The 23,117-nt window shown below is 36.9% G+C and overlaps 1 protein-coding gene across 1 annotated transcript in view; it reads left to right on the forward strand.

Moving 5' to 3' along the window:
• sif (guanine nucleotide exchange factor still life) overlaps positions 1-23,117 on the forward strand; it is a 165,487-nt gene that overhangs the window by 101,604 nt on the left and 40,766 nt on the right. Inside the window, 3 exon segments of the mRNA XM_074095344.1 lie at positions 15,680-15,828; positions 19,613-19,892; positions 20,065-20,196. Of these exon segments, the coding sequence (XP_073951445.1) occupies positions 15,680-15,828; positions 19,613-19,892; positions 20,065-20,196 (561 nt within the window).

The following is a 23,117-nucleotide window of genomic DNA, read 5'->3' on the forward strand; positions in this document are numbered from 1 at the left end:
GCACCGTTGGCTCGAAGTCTTCAGCTCCTCCGGAATCACTGTTAACTCTTACCTCTGGTGTCGTACTTAGCCTTCAGATCAGCGCAGGGGTGCAGGGAGGCTTCAGCAGCAGCACTGAGCTTACGTTAAATTTAAAAACTACGGTTTGAAGGAAAGCTTGCAAAGTTTGGGCAGCGTAACGGCTAAATAGAGAATGAAAGATCAAATATTTTTTCTTCATGTTTCATCCAAAAATACAACTGAAAATAATGTAAGCAGATAGGTGAACGCTTCCACATTTATTTTCATAACATTATCTCCCAACAACGATTAAAAATGATGGACGACTACCACTGCCGGTACTAAAATATTATCGAAATATTCCGAGAAAAACGGAAAAATGACATCAATCAATAACCCATGGCGTGTCCTACTAATCTCAGGGAGTAAATAACCGCCCAGGGTGCATTCACCCCGGGCCCGCGCCTACACGTACAAGTCACATATTTTATTTCATATCATGACTTTTTGCTACTCGAAGCGTGGCACGCTGGTTGGCAAGCAGACGGCACGGTAAGAATATATCCCGCTAGACTCGCCGAGCGTGACAGTCGCGCGATAACACCGCGACATCGTACTGTAATTAGATTAAGCCGGCACCGAGAAAACTCCACCATAGTTAACTACTTTATTTTCTTGCTCTAACACGTACATTTGCAAAGTTTCCCCAGATTTATGATATTGATAAAGTTTCAACGTTCCGGCAAACAAATTGGTAATTTATAATTGAAGATATGCCCGCGGTACCGTTGTAATTTAGAAACAAGATCTCATTTAAAAATTAATTTAAGTCTTTCCTCAATGTTATAGCTTTGTATCTTTGATTAAAACCTATTATATGCTGCTTTTTGCGTTCTTAAAATCGATTAAGATATTATACTCACCGTGTTTAGACAGACGTTTATTTTTGTAATTTATAGCATAGACTAACATAGTACATCGCTGTAGAAGCTCATGGACGGCACCGCAAGGCGGAAAGCTAGTCGGAAATAAATTAAAGGCTGGTTGGTTCAGTGGTAGGCGGGGACGCGGGGCGGGCGTTGATGCCCGCAGGCGCGCGTGCTCCGAGCGCGCCCGAGGACATACGATCGTTCTGCTCCGAATCGTAACGAAGTTTGACGATCGCAACCACCCTCCGTCGACGCGTGCTGGAACCAGTCGTAGCGAGGGCCGCCAGGGCGTTGGGGCGTCCCATTGTGTACACAGTGCTTGGTTATGTAACTGAAAAAACTTATTATTTATAAACTTAAACAGACTCGCGAGTCGCCTCCGACTGTGGCGATGGCCGGCCCACGCCGATTGATGCATATTCGAAGCAGGCCGCCGCTGCCTGCCGGGTTACAGTGATGTGTGCGCTTATCCTCGCCGCGAAACCACGTCAGAACAGGTTTAGCGTTGCGTTATCAAAATTCAGTTGATGTGCCTTTGGTATGACTTTACAGCCCGCTGTCAAACAATCAGCTTCTAATATTAGACAAGAAATCACGTCCTCTTCACGACCTAGTGATAAACTTTAACATGCAGACAATCCACCAAATTAATACTTAAGCAATGTTGTGGACGGTAACAGTGGCAGATATATTGGGTGTTAATCCGTATAAATATCGGGATGTATTCAGCGTTGAAATCGAATGAGCAATTTAAACAATGGCAGGGTATAGGAAACGTTGTTGATCCAATTAAAAAGAACAAATAGAACAACAAACCAATTGGAATTTGGCGCAATGCAGGACGCCTGGATGAATACGTCCACCCGTAGCGGTGACTTATTCCGAATCCGTAATTGCTTAGTGAATCCATTGTAAGGGATGTACCAACATGCGATGTCGATTAATTAAATGTGCCATCTGTTTCACAAATTGTTGGCTATTTTTACAATCGCCACTGAATGCAATGCAATGCAATCAGGCAACCACTTACGCCTTGATTTTCTGACACGATTCCTATTTATCGAAATTTATAAAGTAACATGCTTTATAACACTTAACAAAATTTTGAAATCTTTTTCACACCCCAATCTGTAGATTGAAAATATTACACACTATCTAACCAATTAAACACCAAAAGACAAAATTGATGAACGCATATGTTTACTGTTGATCTTGTTAGCGTGTGTCAAATGGAATAAATAATAGTTAACCTTATTTCGTGCCCAGCTGCCGTATCCCGGGACATGCGATAAGTAATCACTTTGTACAGGGTCCCAAATTGCATTTGCCTATAGATACCGGTGCCGGTCTGCTTTGCTTCACTACACCGATCCCATCTATCACTACTTTGGGGATTGCCTTTCTATCGTTTGAAGTGTGTTACTTATTTAGTTTGGCCATTTGTGTTTCTCTACATTTCTACGGGGTATGTTTGAAGTCCAAGTTTGGTATCGCGGTATTGAGCATTCCAATTTTAGATTTGAATTTAAAAGTCAAATCATTTGATAATTTTGCTCTACATGTTTGATACATCCAGTGAATATATTGATTTGGGTAGCTATTATAGTGCATCAATAAATGACAGTATTGTTTTTCTACAACATCAATTCGCACAGGCCCTATTCTCTTTCTACCACATTACGCTGCCCATGACAAATCTCAATAATGCAGCAGAAAGATTTTCCCTGACACAAAAATTAAAGAGCCCCATTAATTTTCCCGACATACGAAATGTGCATTAGCTTAAAGAGAGAACGCAGGCGAGGCAAGAAAAATTTATGTACTAAAAGAATCTCTTAGCCGTGATCTTTTTATTTTATTTAAGGTTTTACTATCTACGTTTTCCACTTTTATGTTAACGACGTTCAAAGTTCAGTTAAGAGTAATTTGCGAAGACAATTGCTTATTGTCTATAAAAGGCAGTACAAATTAACATCGTCCGCCACAGAACCGTCTCATTGTTTACTTGCAGATATGCCTAATTAAAAAGCTTCAAAATTTGTGCCACCTTTATTAGTTATTTAAAATCTGAGAGCCTCCGTAATTGGACTAATTTCGAGAATCCCGACAACTTAAAAAATTTCTCGTCTCTGTCATATAGATTGATATATTTGAAATAGCTTAAGAAACTGAAGTTAAATTATATTCGGATTAAACTTAAGTAGCCGTATTAGTGAGTTGTACACATTTTAAATTACCTAGCTCTGTATAATTTCATTACACTTGGTTATTCATCGAAAATAGATTTAATTTAGAATGGGTTACGCATTAATTTCAAAAAGGCATTCAAATATACATAAAGTCATTGCAGCCTATGGTTTCATCCAGCCACGAGTACAGTACATAGAGTTGTGGGTTGTACCGAATTAGGACTTGTCGTTATCATGATGGACTTATTAAATTGGCAAATTATTTCATATTATTACGCACTAGCGTTTACCCGCGGTTTCGCACGCATAAATAATTAGATACAGTAGTTGAATTGAAATTCTGGGAATTTATTAAATTCTCGTGGGAATTTCCTAAAATTACGTCGTGGTTTTCATTGACGTTAAATTAAAACACCCATACCAAATTTTATGACTCTAAACCCAGCGGTTGTTATTTCGAGTTTTTATCCCTATCCCGTGGGAATATCGGGATAAACAGTAGCCTATGTGTTATTCCAGATGTCCAGCTATCTACATACCAAATTGCATGGCTCTAAAACCAGCGGTTATTAGTTCGAGATTTTATCTCTATCTCGTTGGAACATCGGGATAAAAAGTAGCCTATATGATATTCCAGATATTCAGCTACCTACATACCAAATTTCATGACTCTAAGCCTAGCGGTTGTTATTTAGAGATTTTATCCCTATCCCGTGGGAATATCGAGATAAAAAGTATCCTATGTTTTAATCCAGGTTATAAATTAACTTTTTGCCAACTTTTGTCCAAATCCGTCAAGCCGTTTCAGCGTGAAGAAGTAACAAACATACTCACTCACAAACTCACTCACTCACTCACAAACTTTCACATTTATAATATTATAAGTAGGATTCAGGCAGTTTCCTAATACATTTGTGTAGGTAGATAATCAATAGTTTACCACCAGTAAGCAAATGATACCTATTACGTATTAGTCCCGGGCAATTTTCATTACGGCTTGAGCTACCCAACCACTAACGTCACACGGGCATGATGGACCAAAACGTGATACCGCCCTGCCTCGGTGCGTTGCGTCCTACTTTTTAACACACGAAAGTTCGCGTCAGCTATTAGCGTAATTAAAACGCGACGAAACTACAAAAGATACTTCATTCTCCCACCATGAATCCAACTTACAGACTATTTATTTTCATCTTAACTCGGCTAAGATTCAAAGTAAGACTTCTCTTTGAACTGCAAGCTGCTGTGTTTACAGAGCGATCCATTATTTAATTCTAGTTACCAGGTTGTGACTGCAGTTCTAATTGCGACATCTTTCAAGTACGGAGCATTTCACTCAATTATAGATACGACGGGTTTCGTTGTGATTTTTTAAACCTGCGCGCTGCCTCTGCCTTGTTACCGTCTATTGCAGAGAACAACCCACTTCAGTTGCAGGCCGATTACTTCGACTCCTCGTTTTTAAATGTACATTTTTCTTTAGCTTGCACGTATTTCATTTTTTATTTGGAAGGTTTTACCGAAATAACACATATTTATGTTATGACACATTCGTTGTTTGTTATGTGGACTACGATAATAAGTTTACCTAGCCGAGTTTAGTTGAACGTACACAATACTTACTTACATTATAAACTAGCTGTGCCTACGACTTCGTCTGCATGGACTTAGATTTATCTCAGCCAGCTGTTATTTTGCCATCACAATTTGATTAACTGCATTCATAGTTTCCGAATAAAATACCTGTGACAAACGGACAGATGGACAGGACCAAATGGTATATACAGATCAAATAGTATGGACATACTATAAATATAGTAACCAAAACATTATACAGTTAACCAAAGTTTCAGCCAAACTAACAGCACTTCTTTCTTCTAAATAAAACTGTTCTTCGAAATTCTGTATCTTTTTTATGTGTGAACTGATTCGAATAAAAAATAACACTACATTTTAATCCAAGGAAACGACAGCACATTAGTGAAATCCACATTCTTCTAGGTTAAGCCGTTTCTGAGATTAGCGTGAGCAAACGCACAGACAAACAGACAATAATTACAAAAACCATTGTTTTGGGTTCTATTGCGCTAGTAAATACCCCTAGTAACAGTTTTTCTCAAATATTTTCTATGTACAGACACTGTCTTGTTACAGATGTGAATGTGAGTATGTTTGCATATTTGTTGTTTGTTACGCTTAGGAAGAGTCATCAGCATTAATATCTGCCACAGCGGAGCGTGCAAAAATATCTGACGCGTCCTTCCGGCCCTAGAAATAGAGCCGTATCAGATATTTATGCACGCTTGTTGTGTCAGATATTGGTGCTGGTATCTGTACACGCTTAAAGCACTCAACCGATCATGGTTAAATTTAGTATGGAGATAGTTTGATACCCTGACAAAGACATAGGAAAATTGTAAATAAATGAATTATAAATGATTCAGACGTTACTTTGCGGAGATCCAGTTTAATAAACAACTCTAATTTACCTTGCTGCTCCACTAGAGAAGCGGAGTTTTAAAACAGCATGTATAAATGGTTTTCAACACTTAATCATCATACTCGTCAACTGCTTAAATAAAAATTGGACACCATGTTTCATAAATACACAGCTCGTAAAATATTCCGACACAGCACAAGACCCATAAAACATGGGGCCCGCGTGGGAACTACTGCCCAAGCCCTCTCATTCCGAGAGGAGGCCTGTGCCCTGCAGTGGGACTTATATAGGCTGGGATGATGACCCACATCGGTAATAGTACATTGTGTCTTAAGGGTGGTAAATTAGGAATTACGAACGAGAGTCTTTTAGAAGCCCGAAGTCGAAGAGAGGAAGGAGGGCTTTAATGAGTCCATGTTTGTAATTCTAGTACCGCCCATGCGGCATACAATGTTTTTCATCACATTTGCGAGTAAAATTGTATACTTAAAAACTAATATTATTACAAAGATTGCCGGTAACGCTGACTGCGCTCTTGGCCCCGCCGCCGTCCCCCTCCCGCAGCATGTGCCTGCCGTGCATAGGTCCTCCTGCAGCAGTATCAGTACGGGCAATGACTCATTTACCGACCTTGGGCTCCATGACAAGAACAAAAGGTCGAGAGTTTTATTTGGGGGTTGCAACCAAGGTAGCCGGCATGTTAACCCATTTAAGTATACCTATAATAAACTTATTACTTACAGATACAAAAGTTTGTATGTGTATGGGTACGTGCGTGTATGTGAGTGTGTCAATGTGTCTGTGTGTATGTGAAAACACATAAGCTATTTATTTACGATATTCCAACGAGATCACTTAAATATGTCTAGAAACATACAATTTGGAACGGGTGTTCGTCATGCAACGCAAATTGCTTAGTTAATGCGATGAAGTTTTTGGGAATTCCTACGGAAATTTTATAATTCGACGAAAGATCTGTAATTTACGGTTTACGAGAGCGAAGCCGCGAGTTAAAGCAAGTAGTTTATTAAAAGGGGAAATAATTACTAATTACCTTGACGTATTAATTTGGTGGATTGTCCATAATATGAACTAAATTAGATGGCATGGTTAATTGTAAACTGTTCACTAATAAGATCATACTGTGAGCGTTATATTTAGCTATGTACCTATGATCATTTAAACTAATATGTGCTTAACGACACTAATAGATGAACCGTCATTGAATAAATAACACCGTGAAAGTGTTCCCTATCTTAAGTGTTTAAAATGCTAAATGGATTTTCAAAACAGTAAAATGTTGAAAGTGAAACGATAACGGAGGCGAAGGCGTCGCGGGAGCGGGAGAGGGAGCGGAGCGGCAAGGCAGCGGTCGGCGGTCGCCGGCGCGACATGAGGTGACGCCTGGCCTCCGCCGCCGCTCCTCGCCAATGATGGTGGAGACGCATCGCGCGCCGCCGCCTCGGTGCGCGCGCGTGCCTGAGCCCCGCGCCAAGCCGGCCTCCGTCTCCGCGCCGCCCTCGCTGGCCGGCAGCGACACCGTCATGCACCTCCGGCGCCGCCGCCACAAAACCGTGCACTTCGGCGAAAACCTCCTCATGCAAGTCTGCGCCGATCGTGCGCACCTTGCGGCGCTTGGAGCGAGGATCCCCGATGTCTCCTTCTGCCATAAGGCTCACACGGGCCTCCGCAAAGGCGACGCACGCTTCTGCTGCGTGGCGCACCACTGCTGCCTGGCCGCGGGCGCGCTCGCCGCTCTCACTTCCAATGGCAAGCCGAAGCCGCGCAGGGAACGCAGCGGAGACTCGCATTCGAGCGGAGGCGAAACCGCGGACAAGGGCGACGGCGGTGGCACTGTGGCGAAAAAAGAGCCGAAACGCAAATCCAAGCATCATCATCACCACCACCATCATAAGGTTCATAATTGCCCCTATCACGACGTCGCTCCTCCGCCCGAAGATGAACCCGAAGAGAAGTGTATTGTTCCGAAGAAAACCGTTTCGCCTTATCTCTATATACCTAGTAAATTAGAGCCTAACGTTCAACAATTGTTCAGTTTTATTGAGAGTGTGCTGAGTGCCTGGGCCGCCGAGGACGGTTTGACGAGCACGGGCGAGTACTCGGAGCCGGACGAGCGGATGGTGCGGCGGCGTAAGCTCAACAAGTACAAGAAACGCACCGACGTGCTCAACATACGCCGCATCGTCTACGAAGTGTCGATACTGCATGGTACAAGACTACTTGGAAACGTCAGATTTCGGCATTACCATTGGAAGGGTACTGCCCAAACTTGCAACGAGTCGTTTTTAAGAAAGGTGAGAGGCAAAGGTTTACAATACTTTTGAAAAGTTACATGATTCTTTCTTATTCATGAAAAAGTTACAAGCCTGTTATAAAAAAAAAAGTTTTTGTTTGTATCTGGCAAAGACCAAAATCAGAGGACAAAGCATAACAATCGTTTACAAAGAGAATGATAACATGTGGGCGATATTTCAGTTACTCAATAAACTTTGTACAGGACATTGAAATAAACACCAAGAGTTTGATTGATTTCCATTTAAAATAGATATGGTTTGATGTTTAGTGACAACTCTAAAAGTATCAATATGTATTAAACTGCTAAATTTTTATAGGTATATAAAATTCTACTCCTAGTAAGTGGTGAATGTTAGGAACAGTGTCGAGCAAACTAGCTACTTGCATTGCGGGAACTTACAGTTGAATCTAGGTTGTATCAAAAATTACTTCAGATTGAGTTCATAAATAATTTGTGACACGCATAATAAATGCCTAAGAGATAAAAAGCTCTAGAATATATAGCTAACATTTTGACCTTATTTTAGTTTCCTCCTCGGGAAAGCGCAATTTCCTTTCCTGCTAATGAGGCCTTTTCTTTTCCTTGAAAAATAACCCTCTATTTGTGTGAAAAATATTTAGCTAGCTTTTTGTGCCTTCCGTTTGGTTTGACGGAACTCTCTTATGTATACCTAATTGAATCAAATGGAATGGTACCTAACGTAAAAAAGAACGGTCCTTGATTGAGTATTAACCGTAAAAAGCTATATAATTGCAATGTGTGGTAGGGACCGTAGATCAAAGTAAAAAAAATTTAGAAAGCGTAGTACCTATCCCATCAAAACATAATTGTGAAATGAGAGCCAAGTTCAATATTATGATATATGCTTTGATTGGTTGACTTTAACGACAAAATAAGTGAGATCAAAATGGGTGCCAAGTTCAATGGCCAGTCCTGAAATTTATTTATAACAATATAACATATTTTATAACAACTTAAAATATAATTTCATCTTATAACTTGACTAGTCTGACTTGGCTAGTTCTCATATACTAATAATTATTAAGTACCTAAAACAGTCATGGAGGAGCCCTATGTTCGATGGCTAGTTTCTACCAGCAAGCCAAATTTTCGGAAGAATAAAATAAGAACTTACAGCTTCAGAACTTGCGAAGGCTATAATATAATTAGTATATGAAAACTAGCCAAGTCCGACCTTAGGCTTCAATATATTATAATAAGTTAATATTTATTTATTTAAGTTATAAGAAAAAATGTTATTATTTTTTTTTATATTTTACATTGTTATAAATAAATTTCAGGACTTGAATTTGGCACTCATTTTGATCTCACTTCTTTTGTCGTTAAAGTCAACCAATCAAGGCATATAGCATAATACTGAACTTGGCTCTCATTTCACATTTATGTTTTGATGGGATATCATTACTTTTTGTTCAGAAATAATTTAATTTAAAAATTATTATAAAATAATGAAAAATTACTAGTTTCTGATTTATTCCTTTATATTCACCCAACTACCTATCTGGATGCCCAATTTAAGCTATTTCTAGGTTATCTGAAACTGGATTAGAATTTGGATCTATAGGTGAGTAAGTGATAAAAATTACGATTTTTGGATGTTAATATCTAAATAACCGTTTGAGGTGTGTTTATGAAATTTAGAGCACACAATATGTATCTCGCAAGTTTCAATAAATGAGCCAAATTTGACATGTGAAATAGTTTTTGAGTTATGAGGGGGTTTGGCTCCAAATGGTTCGAGTAAAATTACACACGGTGCTGCTCGCCAGTCTTATTAGCTTGATGTGTAAATTAAAAAAAAAATAGGTACTTATATCGTAAATATTCCATTAGTTCGTTATTCAGTACAAACCTGCTCTTTCTGGTTTTCTCGTACTTAATTTTCCCTGTATGTATGGATCGCTTCAAAGCTGGTAGGAGCATTAAAATGGTCCGCTATAGTAAAACTTTGTTTCAAACTACGACTTCCTAGTTAAACCGGAGAGGTGCTATTTTATACATCCCGTAGGTACTAAACTGCTGTAACTGGCTTTGAGGTGCTAAAAAGGACTAAATATTAAATGCAGTGGAAAGTTTGAATGCAGTACCTAACGAACAGCTTCAAACTTTAGCATAGGCAAAACGGTTGATAGATTCCGAATTTTACAACACCTTCCAACGCAAACTCGTTTATCGTAACAATGGGGAATGGATGAAAAATTTAGAAACGCTTGAAACTTTTTTATATTAATAGGTATAACCTTTCTAAATAAAATAAAAATATCAGATTTTCAAGTAGCATTAGTTAATTAAAAAAAATGAAAGAGTTTTCGTTACCGCCAAATTACGACAATCCGGTTGGTTACGGGTTGTTCCATAGTCCAGAATAAAAAGCATTGAAATAGAATATGTGTCTTTGACTCGATCGTTTTGACAGGTGACACTCTTTACCGGGCTGAATAATACTGACATGGAAATACCGACCCTGTTTTTCATGTATCATAGAAGACACGCCCATAGAAAACATGGAAAACTGCAAACATGGAAACTATACCTGGTAGCCCTAAAATTACTTCGCAGTTAACCTGAGATAAATATTATAGTCTTTCTAGAAATTTTATTTGCGTTCGATTTCAATGGCGTTTAAGTTATTGAGGGCCCCATTTGATTTAACTTCGTTTATGGTCTTAAAGTACTAGACGTCTTAGTGGTGAAAGTTGCGTTAATAATGAGTTGTGTATTCGTCTGCCAAGTGTGAATTTGCCGCCCGGAGCATGGATTACGTTATCCCGCCTATTAAAAACCTTTACTTAAACGCTAAAATAGAGAAACCGCACCTGTTTCAAAGAAAATCTGGAGAGGTAGCATCATTTATATCGTTTCGTAATAAGTTTGAACCCGCAGGCTTGCTACAGGATTTACCGCTTCAACCCTCTACAAGAAATCCAATGAATTTCATAAAATCCCTACTTAGAGAGAACATTCGCTGTCCGTCTGCCATAAATTCAGTGGTGGACTTTGTGTGATGGTGCTTTTAGAGGGAAAATTATATAAAATACGGATCCTGTTTTACCAAATACTTAACGCTTAGCAAAATAGATGTCTAAAAATCATAATTCCACTCGTATAATACTCGTTCACATAAAAGATATTGTAGATATTTAATTACGTATAATCTTGTATATTAAATACGTGTATCTATTCATCTGTCTATCAATACGATCGACCCTTTGTTTTAGAAACTGAAAAACTGCAGAGTTAAGCTTTGAGAGTTTAATGATGACGTAACAGTGTCTGCAAATTGCATAGGTATGCGCAGTTCATTTTCAACAAAAATAATTACAGTTGAAAAGTTGTTTTTGTTACAATCAGCAACACGCAATGTCCCTTTATTGCTTAAAGTAATAAAGACAAATAGGCAAAATTTGGACTGCAGACCGAAATAAACCACCGGATAGTAATTCATTTACCCAATGGGGTAACTGGAGGTTCTGTTTCTCAAATTAATTAAAAAAAAGTTATAAAGCCGTATACTGCAATGCCTGCAAAATATAAATTTTATATGAAGAAACTCGCGTTGGTGTAGTTTTTTTCTTGTGAGCGTCAAGGGCCATCAAGGCGAGAGTTACCGCCGCCCGCATGCGCCTCAAAGAACCTCCTTGTTCCCGCGTACATTGTGTTGCGTTCAAAAGCGCAAGTGAAACAATACCAAAATTCGAATTACGAAATATATGGCCAAACCCAAGAACCCATGTCCCAGTTTTCTGACAATCTTTGTCATCTAAGTTCGACAAGGGCGCGCTTGGTTTTAGGTCAGTTTGTGGCCTCTCTACCCGCACCCTTTGTATGACTTACGTATGGCATTAATGGGTCAGTGGATTTATTTGATAGCAACCTGTATACGAGTACATGGTGGCTCATTTAGATCGGTCAATATGGGAAAGTCTGAAACTATAAGATATACGAGGATCTGTTCCTAGAAACCATGTCATCGTTTTTAATAACAAGAAAAACTGCATCATGCATTAAAAATGATTAATTAAAAATTATTATTAGAGTTAATATTGTATTGTAATAAAAAAAAACTGTACTCAGCTCGGGAATCGAACTCTGGCGTTTTGAAAAATAAAACTTACATTATTTATTAAAGAATATGAAATACAATGCATTTCATTCATTCTAGATACCGCGGCGTGTTTCATAGTAACATTTATTGCTTATGTTATGTTATGACCTACACTACCGATATCTAAATAGAAATAATTTACGTTTTATTTTTCAAAACGACCTGGTTCGATTCCCTAATTGAGTACAAGTGTTTTTTTTTAATGTATGAACGCAGTTTTTCTTGTTACTAAAATCATATGATACATGGTTCCTAAGAACATATCTTCGTATGTCTTATAGGTTTCAGACTTTCCCATACTGACCGATCTAAATGGGCCACCTTATATAACAAGATGCTAATTCAAGCGCTAAAAACCTGAAAGTAGTTTATTCAGAATCGAGAGTAGAATCAATACGAGTAAGACTGTGATTAAAACAGGTATTTTGTCACAAATTAAGTTAAAATGTCATTTGAAATACTAAAGGTTTAAAAAATACGCATTTATCTAACTTATAAAAGACTGTTGGAGTATCCCAGGTATAGATACAGTCATGTGTAAAAATATGAACTTATTCAATGCTCCTAAAATAGACTCTTGTTCCGACGCAATAAGGACGTAGTAACATATTTTTGAGTGGTTAAAAATGTTCGAATAGATACTTATTTTTGCACTTGACTGTAGTATATATTGCTTCATACCTTTAAGATTGGCTTACTACGATAATAATATATCCTTCAAGTAGATTATAATTTAAACTTCTTAGTGTATTCAGTGTTAGGTTGATTAAAAAATCTGTCTAAATATTGAAAGCTAACGTTATCCCTGATTATCATGATACATTTATCCTGAAAAATTACAGTCGAGTTAAGGATATCGCATTTTAAGTACCTACCTTTAGACTACCGGATAGCCCAGTGGTTAGAGGAACTGACTACGAAACATGAAGTCCCGGGTTCGATCCATGCTCTAGGCAGATATTTGTTTACAAAATGCGAATGTAACAAACATTCGTATTTTCTCGAGTCTTGTGCGTTTTATTAAATGTATTTAAGTATGCACCTATCTTGTTAAGTACGTTCATCTGTTGCCTAAGAATACTTTACGCTTGCTTACTTTGGCACTATGTCAATTGGTTTCAAGTAAAATAAAAAGAAATAAATAATCATGGAACACTTGACACCAATTGACCTAGTCCCAAACTAAGCAAAGCTAAATAGTGAATACTAGGCAACGGATAAACATACTTATATATATATATATACTTTTTCAACATACATTGCAATTTTATTTATTCACAACACAAGATACAATAATATGATAGGAAACAAAATTAAATAAAAACTACATAAATACTTAAATACATATTAAACATCCAAGCCCCGAGAAAAAACATGTGTATTATTCATACAAATATCGAAATCGAACCCGGGCCCTCAAGCTTCGTAGTCAGGTTCTCTAACCACTTGGCCATCCGGTCGTCTCCCGTAAAGTGTCCCGTAATATATTTATTATACCTTGTCTCAGTACACGTTCTGACAATATCTTACAAAAGTCGAGCACGAAGTGACGACGGTTAATATCTTTGACATCGACCGTACAACAGTAAAATAAAAGCTGTTTGGTATTTTAATTGCATTGACCGAGATTTTATCCTAAGTAGGCTCTTGATTAAAAGGCAGCTTAACTACCCTGTTGTTAATGCTCCACATTGAAACTTTTCCCGTTTGCTTCAAAGTTTTGGACACATGATAGACAAGCGGTAAATTACTTCACTTAACTGTACAATAGAACTGCAAGTAGGAAATAAATACAGCGACTACAGTTAAACCATTATAGTAAGTATTCATTAGGTAAATAATAATTCAGAGTATCCATTTTTAAATGTGATACAAAATTTGTGGTTTTAGTTCGGTTAATGATGGTCATTATTATGTTTAAATTAGTCTGATTAAATTAAGGATGTTCATACTTTATTAAAAACGAAATCGTAAACTCACCCCAAATTAAACGAGGCTAGTTAAAAATGGTTATATTGAGTTAAGAACACAAATTTTTATGACGTAAAATATCACGACGAAATTCTGTGTCCAATATTGCCATTTTTTTTCAGTCAAAGCTACCTGTAAATTACTTGTCTTTTTGTTCTCATCGTTTTGTAATGAAATATAACTTAATCACTTCCTATTCAGTGACGTACAACAAATAAATTTATTTACGGCTCGAATAACACGTTTTGGGCTTCCGTCGTTAAACGACCTTTAAGATTCAGACGCCCTCTGGCACAACTCGCCTTACACTAGAATGAGTTGGTAAGCTTTCAAAGTGTAATAACATCTTTAATAAACTGTTCCAATTCAAAATCATTCCTTACTGAACTCGGCACGAGCCTTTCAATATAAATTTTAATATATCCATCGGGATAAAATATGATCCTGTCGTTTAACCGCTTAGGTACCTACTATACTTATTTAACATTGAAGGAAAACTCTAATAAAATTCAATAATAAAGTTTTATTTATAAACAAACAAATGATATATATAATAATGAACATAAATAAATAAAAATAGAACTAAAACTAACTTACTCTAATCCTAAAAATCTATATTTGCAATAAAATTTGATGTGATTTTAAAATTTTCAATTTGACAATGTCTTTAAACGTTCTCGAAATTAAGTCAGCAAAAATCGGATCAAAGAAAGATGGCTACGATACTTGAAGTATTTACAGTACAGTCGAAAAACTAATTCGCATAACAGGATGGAACCTTTTCACAAACGGTTTCTTTGGCAGATATACAGAATCGACTACTTCAGGAAATGGTTGTTTTATGAAATAACTAAGTAAAAATAACAATATCGTTTAGATGTCAACGTTTGATGATAATTATAACGCGCGTTCGGCCATATTATTAAAGAAGGGTGTATTGCAATATAAGAAAAAACTAAAAACCATTTAATAAAAGATGTAATGAGAATCGGTTAGGTTAGTTTAGGTTAGGTTACATTACATTTTTTTTGCACCTTTGTTCTCCATTTGCAAGTTATTTTTACAATATTATCAGCTAAGCCAACAGCCACTTGATGAGATGTTCAACCACTCTACGAGTATAAATGATCACTGCCTGTTGGGTTAGAAAAGCCACGGGTAAATCCTAGTATTACAATAATGCAAATAAATATGATTCGTAATACATATATCTATGTTAGATCCGCTCAGCTCTTCATTTTCCGCTCGATCAAATACGCTCGCAAACGGAAGTCTCTCAGAGCATGAGTGGACATAGACGTAAGAGCCGTCCATAGGTCATTGTAAACAATTCAATAAATATTTGCGCAAAGTGAGGCTAACTGAGTATATAATTTGACGAATCGAATGAACTTTGGACAAAAACCCGTGTGCAGTTTGATCGTGTAGCACAGAGTTACGAAAGACCCCAATTAGCTTAAAGATAAGAATACAAAATAAGATTAACCCTTTCACAGCTTATTAACGTTGCGGTGTAGCGGCCGCGTTCTCATTCCGTAAACTTTCCGATAAAAAACGCAACACGCCACCATGTGGGTCAGTAGTTTCTAGTTATAATGGATGGTCCAGAGCTGTCATTTTGTGAAAAGTTTGTTCCGAAGAGTAAGTTTTTTTCACGCAGTGCTTTTTTTCTTCGAAGTTCTGTAGTTTGTTGTTTGTTTTGATCAGATATCGGACGATGATCGTATGTCACTGACAACTGCCGTGTCGGACGAAGAGGATCCTGGGGAAAGCGCGATGAACTCGCCTTATAAGGGCAAGCAGACCGGCGCTGCGGCGGCTTCCTTCAACTGCACTGGTGCTGTCCGGAAAGCTGGGTAAGTCACCCTTTGGATATTGCACCTACTGCTGCTCTCAGATGCCTTTCATAAAAATTACGTCACACACTTTTCGACTCAAACAAAATTATTGCGATTTTCATAGTAAGAAGTGTAACAAGGGGTTAAAATGATCAATATTTGCGGGAAATTATTATGTGGATAGCTCTTTCTTTGAACATATCTAAAAATTGTACGAGTTTAATATACATTGTAGATAGTTAACGACTTTGAGTGGAAAAGTAATTAGATACATTTCCAATAGAAGCAACCACTCAGATGAGATTATTTAGATTTAGATTTTTTCAAATAGAACCTTTAATATCATATAAGTTGGAAAAATATCTACTCTTAGTTTTAATAACTTAACCCTACTCAACTAGATATTAGATATTACGACATTAATTGTTATGTTAAGCTTTCCCGATTTTAACTCAAATTAAAATATCAATATCTAAATAAAAAATATCTTTATTCAATTTAGGCTATAACAATGGCTCTTCGTAACTACACTACGGCCGCTACAATGTAAACGAAATCGAAATATCGACGTTATTTTAGCAATGTATCGCCGTGAATAAGTTTTGGATGTGAATATTAATTCTGATTGTTAAATTCTGAATACATTTTAAGCTCATAATGCAAAGTTGCTATTATTTTGTACATCACTTTTTAAACAGCTCAGTCATGCATGACATGTCTCAGTGAAGTTAAATCAACCCACAAGACCCTAAAAAAATTGTGTCATCTCAGAAAAAGAAAATTTTACGCTATCCGTATTTCCGTATCCCCGCAGCAACATTTAGTTTTCAGAGTATATTTTTCAGAAGTTAGCTTTGAATATAAATAAACATCGACAAATAATCCAATTTTGTGCGATTATACTGGTATTCCATATTTTGCGCGTAGTGAGCTTGTAACGAAATCGAGCAGTGGTTTTATGTCGTGATGCGATGCCGATGTTGTTTGTTTTCTCATTTCCATAGAACCTACTTACAGTAAATCTCAGTACCAAAGAGCGAAAACCCGAAAGTGTAATTTAACTTCACGGAGGGTGGCTTGTGTTTTACTTGCTTAGAAAACATGACTGTTTGGCAGACATCGCTATGATAATGTACAAGTTACGTAATCTAAAATGCATGACGATATATTCTCAACTCAAAAAATGTCGTTTTTGATTCCAATTGAAATTAATATAAACTGATAGAGATAGAGGTAAAAAGTGTTGGCCATGTGTGTTAGATTTTGAAATAGTAAAGTAAAATATTACTCAACGTGATTGGTTCTAGTTGAACAAACATTTTAAAATACAAAGACCTATTTTTTCAAAAGCGCGAAGAGTTGCTGCTCCGAATAGAATTATTTTAATTCTCGAAGGAATAAACGCAGGACGTAGTTCCCACGAAGAATCCAATATACGTTCGATGTACACGTCGTCGCACTTTTATGCTTGGATGATGAAAAACAAAATGTGTAATATAAATGCCGGGCTCGCTGCAGATTTTAAATAAAATGTAAGTGACAAGGAGCGGTAAAGAAAGGCGGTGTCGCACGATGCTGACGAGTTTTTGTCGGAGCCTAAGGCGTTCTTTATGTTCCTTGCGGCTACAATCCTCTCCCATGAATCCCAAATGACCGGAGGGAAATCTTAGCCGTGACCCATTCAAACGCTGTAAAAACTGAAGGCGTAAGGAGACGAGAGCCTCATCGACGGGAATTTTTAAACAACTCCCTTTTACAATACAAAGTGTACGAACAGCGCTTGCGTTAAGTAAATACGTTCTCGTCACTCGACTCGTTCGCGTGTAAGTACTCTTTGTTAATAAAATAATCTTATCCATACGCAGATTTGTTTTCTTTACACGGGTAATCCAGCATAAACTTTGTTTTGTTTCTATACCTATTACAAATTTAACTATCACTTCGAAAACGTTTTTAAGTAAAATGAAAATACCATTGAAAATTGTGTCGACCTTTATTTAATTAAATCATATTTATTATGCAGTTGTACCTAAAAAATAATTATATTACATTAATATTTTTCACTTCTGGCTTTGGATTAGGAAAAGAGCTCGAGTTTAACAGTTATAATTAAAAAAAATAGAAAAAAAAGGTGCTTACCTCGTGATATCGAACTTATTTTTGTTTGTATACCTACTTAAGTAATTTAGTGATGATGAATTAGTGATGATGACTAGTGACGTTTTGAGGCAGCTGTTGAAAAGAAATTGGCAGTAATGACTCTTTTATATGGATAGTTCGCGGAACCTTTTAAGCTCAACCCTTTTGAAAATAATCTTTTCAGTGGAGGTATAGTGGCTAAATAGAATTTCGATAAATCATCTATCTCTGTTGATAATTAAAGAGTCAGCATTATCGTAAAGTGTAAGTTAAGCACTCCATAAATCACTGAATTCGCCCCTACCTTTATTCATAGCTGTGATTAATGCGTTCCCTAATGGTTATAAGTGGCAAAAATACTTATACGCTTACATGGGCCCGGGGTAAATCTAGTTTGATTGAGTTTATTACTCTGCACCGCTCCTGACTATGTCGTTAATTATCGCAAAGGAAGCCCCATAACTCATCTTTGGTCACGGTAAATATAAGAATCTCGGTAACAGAAAAATAAAATTTGGCGATATTAAAGATGTAATTTTGGTTTTCCTAATCAACAATGTACGTAGTTTCACCATGTCCTCTTTCTGTCTATCAGACGGCACGGATCAGCTTAGATTTTTGTAGTGTGAATGCATCGAGAAGTCTTACAATAATAACGTGAAAAAATATTAAAGGTGTACTTACTGACGACTTTTGTTCTCGTCTAACCTGTGGCGTTGGATTTAATTAGATAGGTCGTTTAAAAAATATTGCAAGGTTGTTAAAACCGTTTTATTACATTCAGGGATCGACGTGCGAAATATATAATATAAGTGTAAAGGTGTCATATTTGTTTATTTAGATAGGTATTCATGTAATGGTTCTGAGTAGGTATTATGATGTTGATGATGAATAACTTTTAACTAGAAAAAAATATATGATTTTGAACTCCGTATTTTCAGCCTCTGGACATCCTATAAAAGTTATTAAAAAAAAACTCCGAGCCGGTTGTCAAAGTCATTAACTTGTCATCATTTCAAATTATTGAGTGAACAAAGTGTTTTGTATATAAAATTCAAAGAAAACAAGTAATGTACAAAATTGGCGAGATAATCAGAATGGGAACGACATGAAAGCCATTAGGACAGATAGTAGTTCGTCCATGAGTGTATTTCGAGTACGCATAGACTTTGGAATATACAAAAAGAAAGGACAAAAGCAATATCCTTCCCCAGTGAACGTTATTATTTGGGCCATGAATATTCTCGGCAAACAGGGACAAGGTGTACCAATATACAAAATTCGGTCCCTAATCAAAAAACATTTCGTATTGCCATGCGGAAGGAACGAAATCAATAAGAAAATAAACACTACTGTTATGTTTGCCGTGTATTTTGGTGTTTTAAGATGTGAAAAGAATTTGTTTTACCTCAATTCCATGCCACCAACTGGTGTTATAATTTGCGACACAGAGACTGTAGAGTAACATCAATACTGTAATTATGTGTTTAATGAAACAAAAAAATCGTGTTATAAACAGTGAATTCAAATAAATATAAGTTATAATTAATATTATAAAAACATAATTTTAATTCAATTAAACTTTTGACCAATGCAAGGTAATTGAAGTTAAAAGGACAGTTACTACTTCCTGCATATTGGTTCATTTACATTATTTTTTTAGATTCCTGAGTGTGAAGAAGTGGCTGTTGCGGAAGAAACACCAGATAGAGTTGGCTCGAAAAAGAGGCTGGAAAGGTTATTGGGTATGCCTGAAAGGCACGACTCTTCTGTTTTACCCCTGCGACTCCAGGGAGGGCCGTTCTGTGGAGGCAGCACCAAAGCACCTGATCATAGTCGATGGGGCTATAATGCAGCCTATTCCAGAGCATCCTAAACGCGATTATATATTCTGCCTGAGCACGGCGTTTGGGGATGCATACTTATTCCAAGCGCCTTGTCAGGCAAGTATTCTCTATCCGATACCGTTAATTTTTTACCTAAGAGCTTAATATCGAGACTGCTATATGAATTAATAATTAAGTAACCCAAAGAGGACTAATATTTATAAACATTAAATATTGCTCAATATTTTGTAAATTACTTAGTATTTGCTTAACGTTAATGTCTTCGTAGGTGGAGTTGGAAAACTGGGTTAACAGTATACATAGCGCCTGCGCCGCAGCCTTTGCTAGACACCGTGGCAAGACTGGCACCCTTCATCTACTACAAGAAGAAATTTATCGCCTAGAGAAGGCCATCGAGTCTGTAAGTACACAAATGTACTCTAGTAGAGTACGACAATAAATAATCCATATTTTACACGTTATACTTATATGCTCTGAAAAGGTGTAGTTTCACTTTCATTTTTTTAATAAACTAATCAATCCATTGAACATTCAATCCTCACAAAATTAATCACGATTAATTTAGTCGCGATTAAATTAATCGACGGAGTATTCTAATAACGATTGATCAATCGTCATTTTAATCGACTAAATTTGACGATTAAATCTCGATAAAAAAAATGGAACACGAACGTAACAAAAATTAAATATGTCTTTTCATGTGTTGTTCACTTGGAAAATCATTCTAGTATGTATGCTGTGTGATAATTATTACAATAAAAAATATTTACTCTTAATATTAATAGAGAGAAAATTAATTCAATTAATTAATTGATTAACAATTTAGTCGCTAATAATTAATTGACGATTAATTTAAACGTGACTCGAAAGTCGTATGACTATGATTAATCAATCGTCATTTTTAATCGTTAATCGCGATTTAATAGATTAATCTCAATCGTTAATCTTTAGTCGATTACATTTTTGCTCATCTCTGCTCTCAACGCTAGTTCAGAGCCTAAGCAAAGTATCATAATAAGTGAAAATGAGAGTCTCAAATGGATCTTAGGAAAGAAAGCACAGATTCAAAATTTAAACGTTCACTTTAATCCTCAGCATTATCCGCAGGGGCGCAGATCGTGTTGATTTTCCTCTATTCGCCACAGCACCTTTAGAGCATCTTAAGGCGTAGAGTTAACATTGGCCAAAGCTCAAGTTAACGTGGCTGTGTTGTTTGCTCTAGTACAAATAAACCGGGTTAAATGAAATGCTTAATGCGCTATTCGACCCCGACTGCTCATCGCTTGGCCTGAGCTAACACAAGCATTGTGTGACTAGAACAGATCTCCTACTACCTTTGTAAACTGACCTCTCGTATGCTTAGGTTCGATTTTATTACAACGACGTAAGAGTTAATTTTGAACTCAATCCTCTGTTGATTGTTCACTGTAAACCGTCAAGCATACAGCGGAGCGAGGAGAAAAGCCTCCCCTATTTTTTGTTGATAAATATACATGTTGCTTTCGCTCTGTTCAACGTGAATCTGTTTGACGACAGAAGTAGGTACTTTATAATCCGAACTCTTCGTTGAAATGAATCGCTGTGTGCAAGAAAATTTAAAAAAACAAACAATTAAGATGTTCATGAAGAAATAAGTATCTATAGCAATTTCAAGCTAGCCTTGCTAAGCGATAAATCGTTCCACGTTTGTGATAAAACTTGCTAGTTATTTTTTCTTAATAATGCCCCACGTTTACAATATTGATTATGGAGAGCAATTTGAAATAGGTACCCACCTGTCTATTAAAAATATTCCGTGTAGGTAGGTACAGTCAAGGATATTTATACAGCCATAGCGTCAAGTATATGTACTTATACATCCACCTTATGGTTAAGTAACGTAAAGCTGTATAGATATTTTTGACGTCTTGGTAACGTTATATATATTTATGCCCTTGACTGTACCTGTACTGTACGTAACAAAAAAATCCCATTTTCAAGTTTCATCTTAGCCTACCGGCCATAGCTAGAAACTTATGCCCATTTGAGCGAGTCGGCGGTCCCAGCCGCTGGAAATCGCGCTAATTTCCGACCCGCACTGGGCGACCGCAACACGCGTCAAAGCCTTTGTGGTCGTCTGCAACCACTACATATTTACCAGCGAATATATATGTTCTAATTTGTAGCAGAAAGAGACGGAGCAAACTCTAATCGATTTAGACGCGTTTATTACCTTTGAATCTAGAATTGGGGTTGCAATATAGCAGAAACTAGTTTATCGCGATTAAAATTGAGTATCGTTATGGATTATTTTTATGTTCATTTTATTAGTACCAGCGTATGCAAAATAAGTAAATCTCTGCCACAATTTTAAACAGATTTTATTTCCCGGCTATAGCAAAGCCAAATGGAAGGATTGTTAGAAAAATACATATTATTATACTGACAAAAATACATCATTTGTATTTCAATCACGAGTGTTCATTAAAAATTACTCAATTATTTTGCGGTCAGCTTTCCGAAGCTAGCATCACCAAAATTTCTCGTCAACCTTTAAAATAGCCACTTTTAGTCTAGATGAGGAAGTTCAAAATAATGTAACGTGCTCGGGCTAACATAGTTGGGCTACGATATATTTTATCGCCATGATAGTTATCCAGGCAGGTGGCGCGTGTATGCATTAATATTCATAGCGAGCGTCACTCTCGGCCCCGCGTCCACGAGGACCTCGCGTACTATTCAAAATACATTACGGTTTGAAGATTTTACTAACTACCTATTTCGCAAAAGCCACTGGCCCTCGCGACCTGAATACGTATCGCTCCGCTCATTGTATTGATAAATAAATCCAAGCGCGCCCGTAATTTCCACAATATCCGTTTCTTTTTGTTTTATACGGATTTTAGGGCAATTATGAAAAATTTACATAGCGCTCATTATAATTTGAAATTGTCATCGATACTAACAAAGGTCGATACATAAACATTTTCCTTTCAATGCATATTTTTCGAGAGCTTATCTGCTTTATCTTACGCTTCTTTCCAAAGGGAAGGTACAAAAATTTGTTCAGAAAATTATTACACAACACGCAAACAAATAAATCTGTGGCTAAAAGATTTATCTGAAAGCGGAATAGTAGATTTGTATCTTGCGTGGCAACGAACGCGAAGAGATAAATCTCCAGTAATTAAATCTGAGCTGGTATCCGCCGTATCCGTACGCGCTGGACGTTCCATTTTATAATTTGTCATATGTCACACTTACGTTTATTACGTAATTTAAATTTGGTAGGCAATTAAGATTCGGCAGTTATTCTGACTACGAAATTGGTATTTGGTCGGC

This window comes from Choristoneura fumiferana, chromosome 12, assembly GCF_025370935.1.
Source record: "Choristoneura fumiferana chromosome 12, NRCan_CFum_1, whole genome shotgun sequence".
NCBI lineage: Eukaryota > Metazoa > Arthropoda > Insecta > Lepidoptera > Tortricidae > Choristoneura > Choristoneura fumiferana.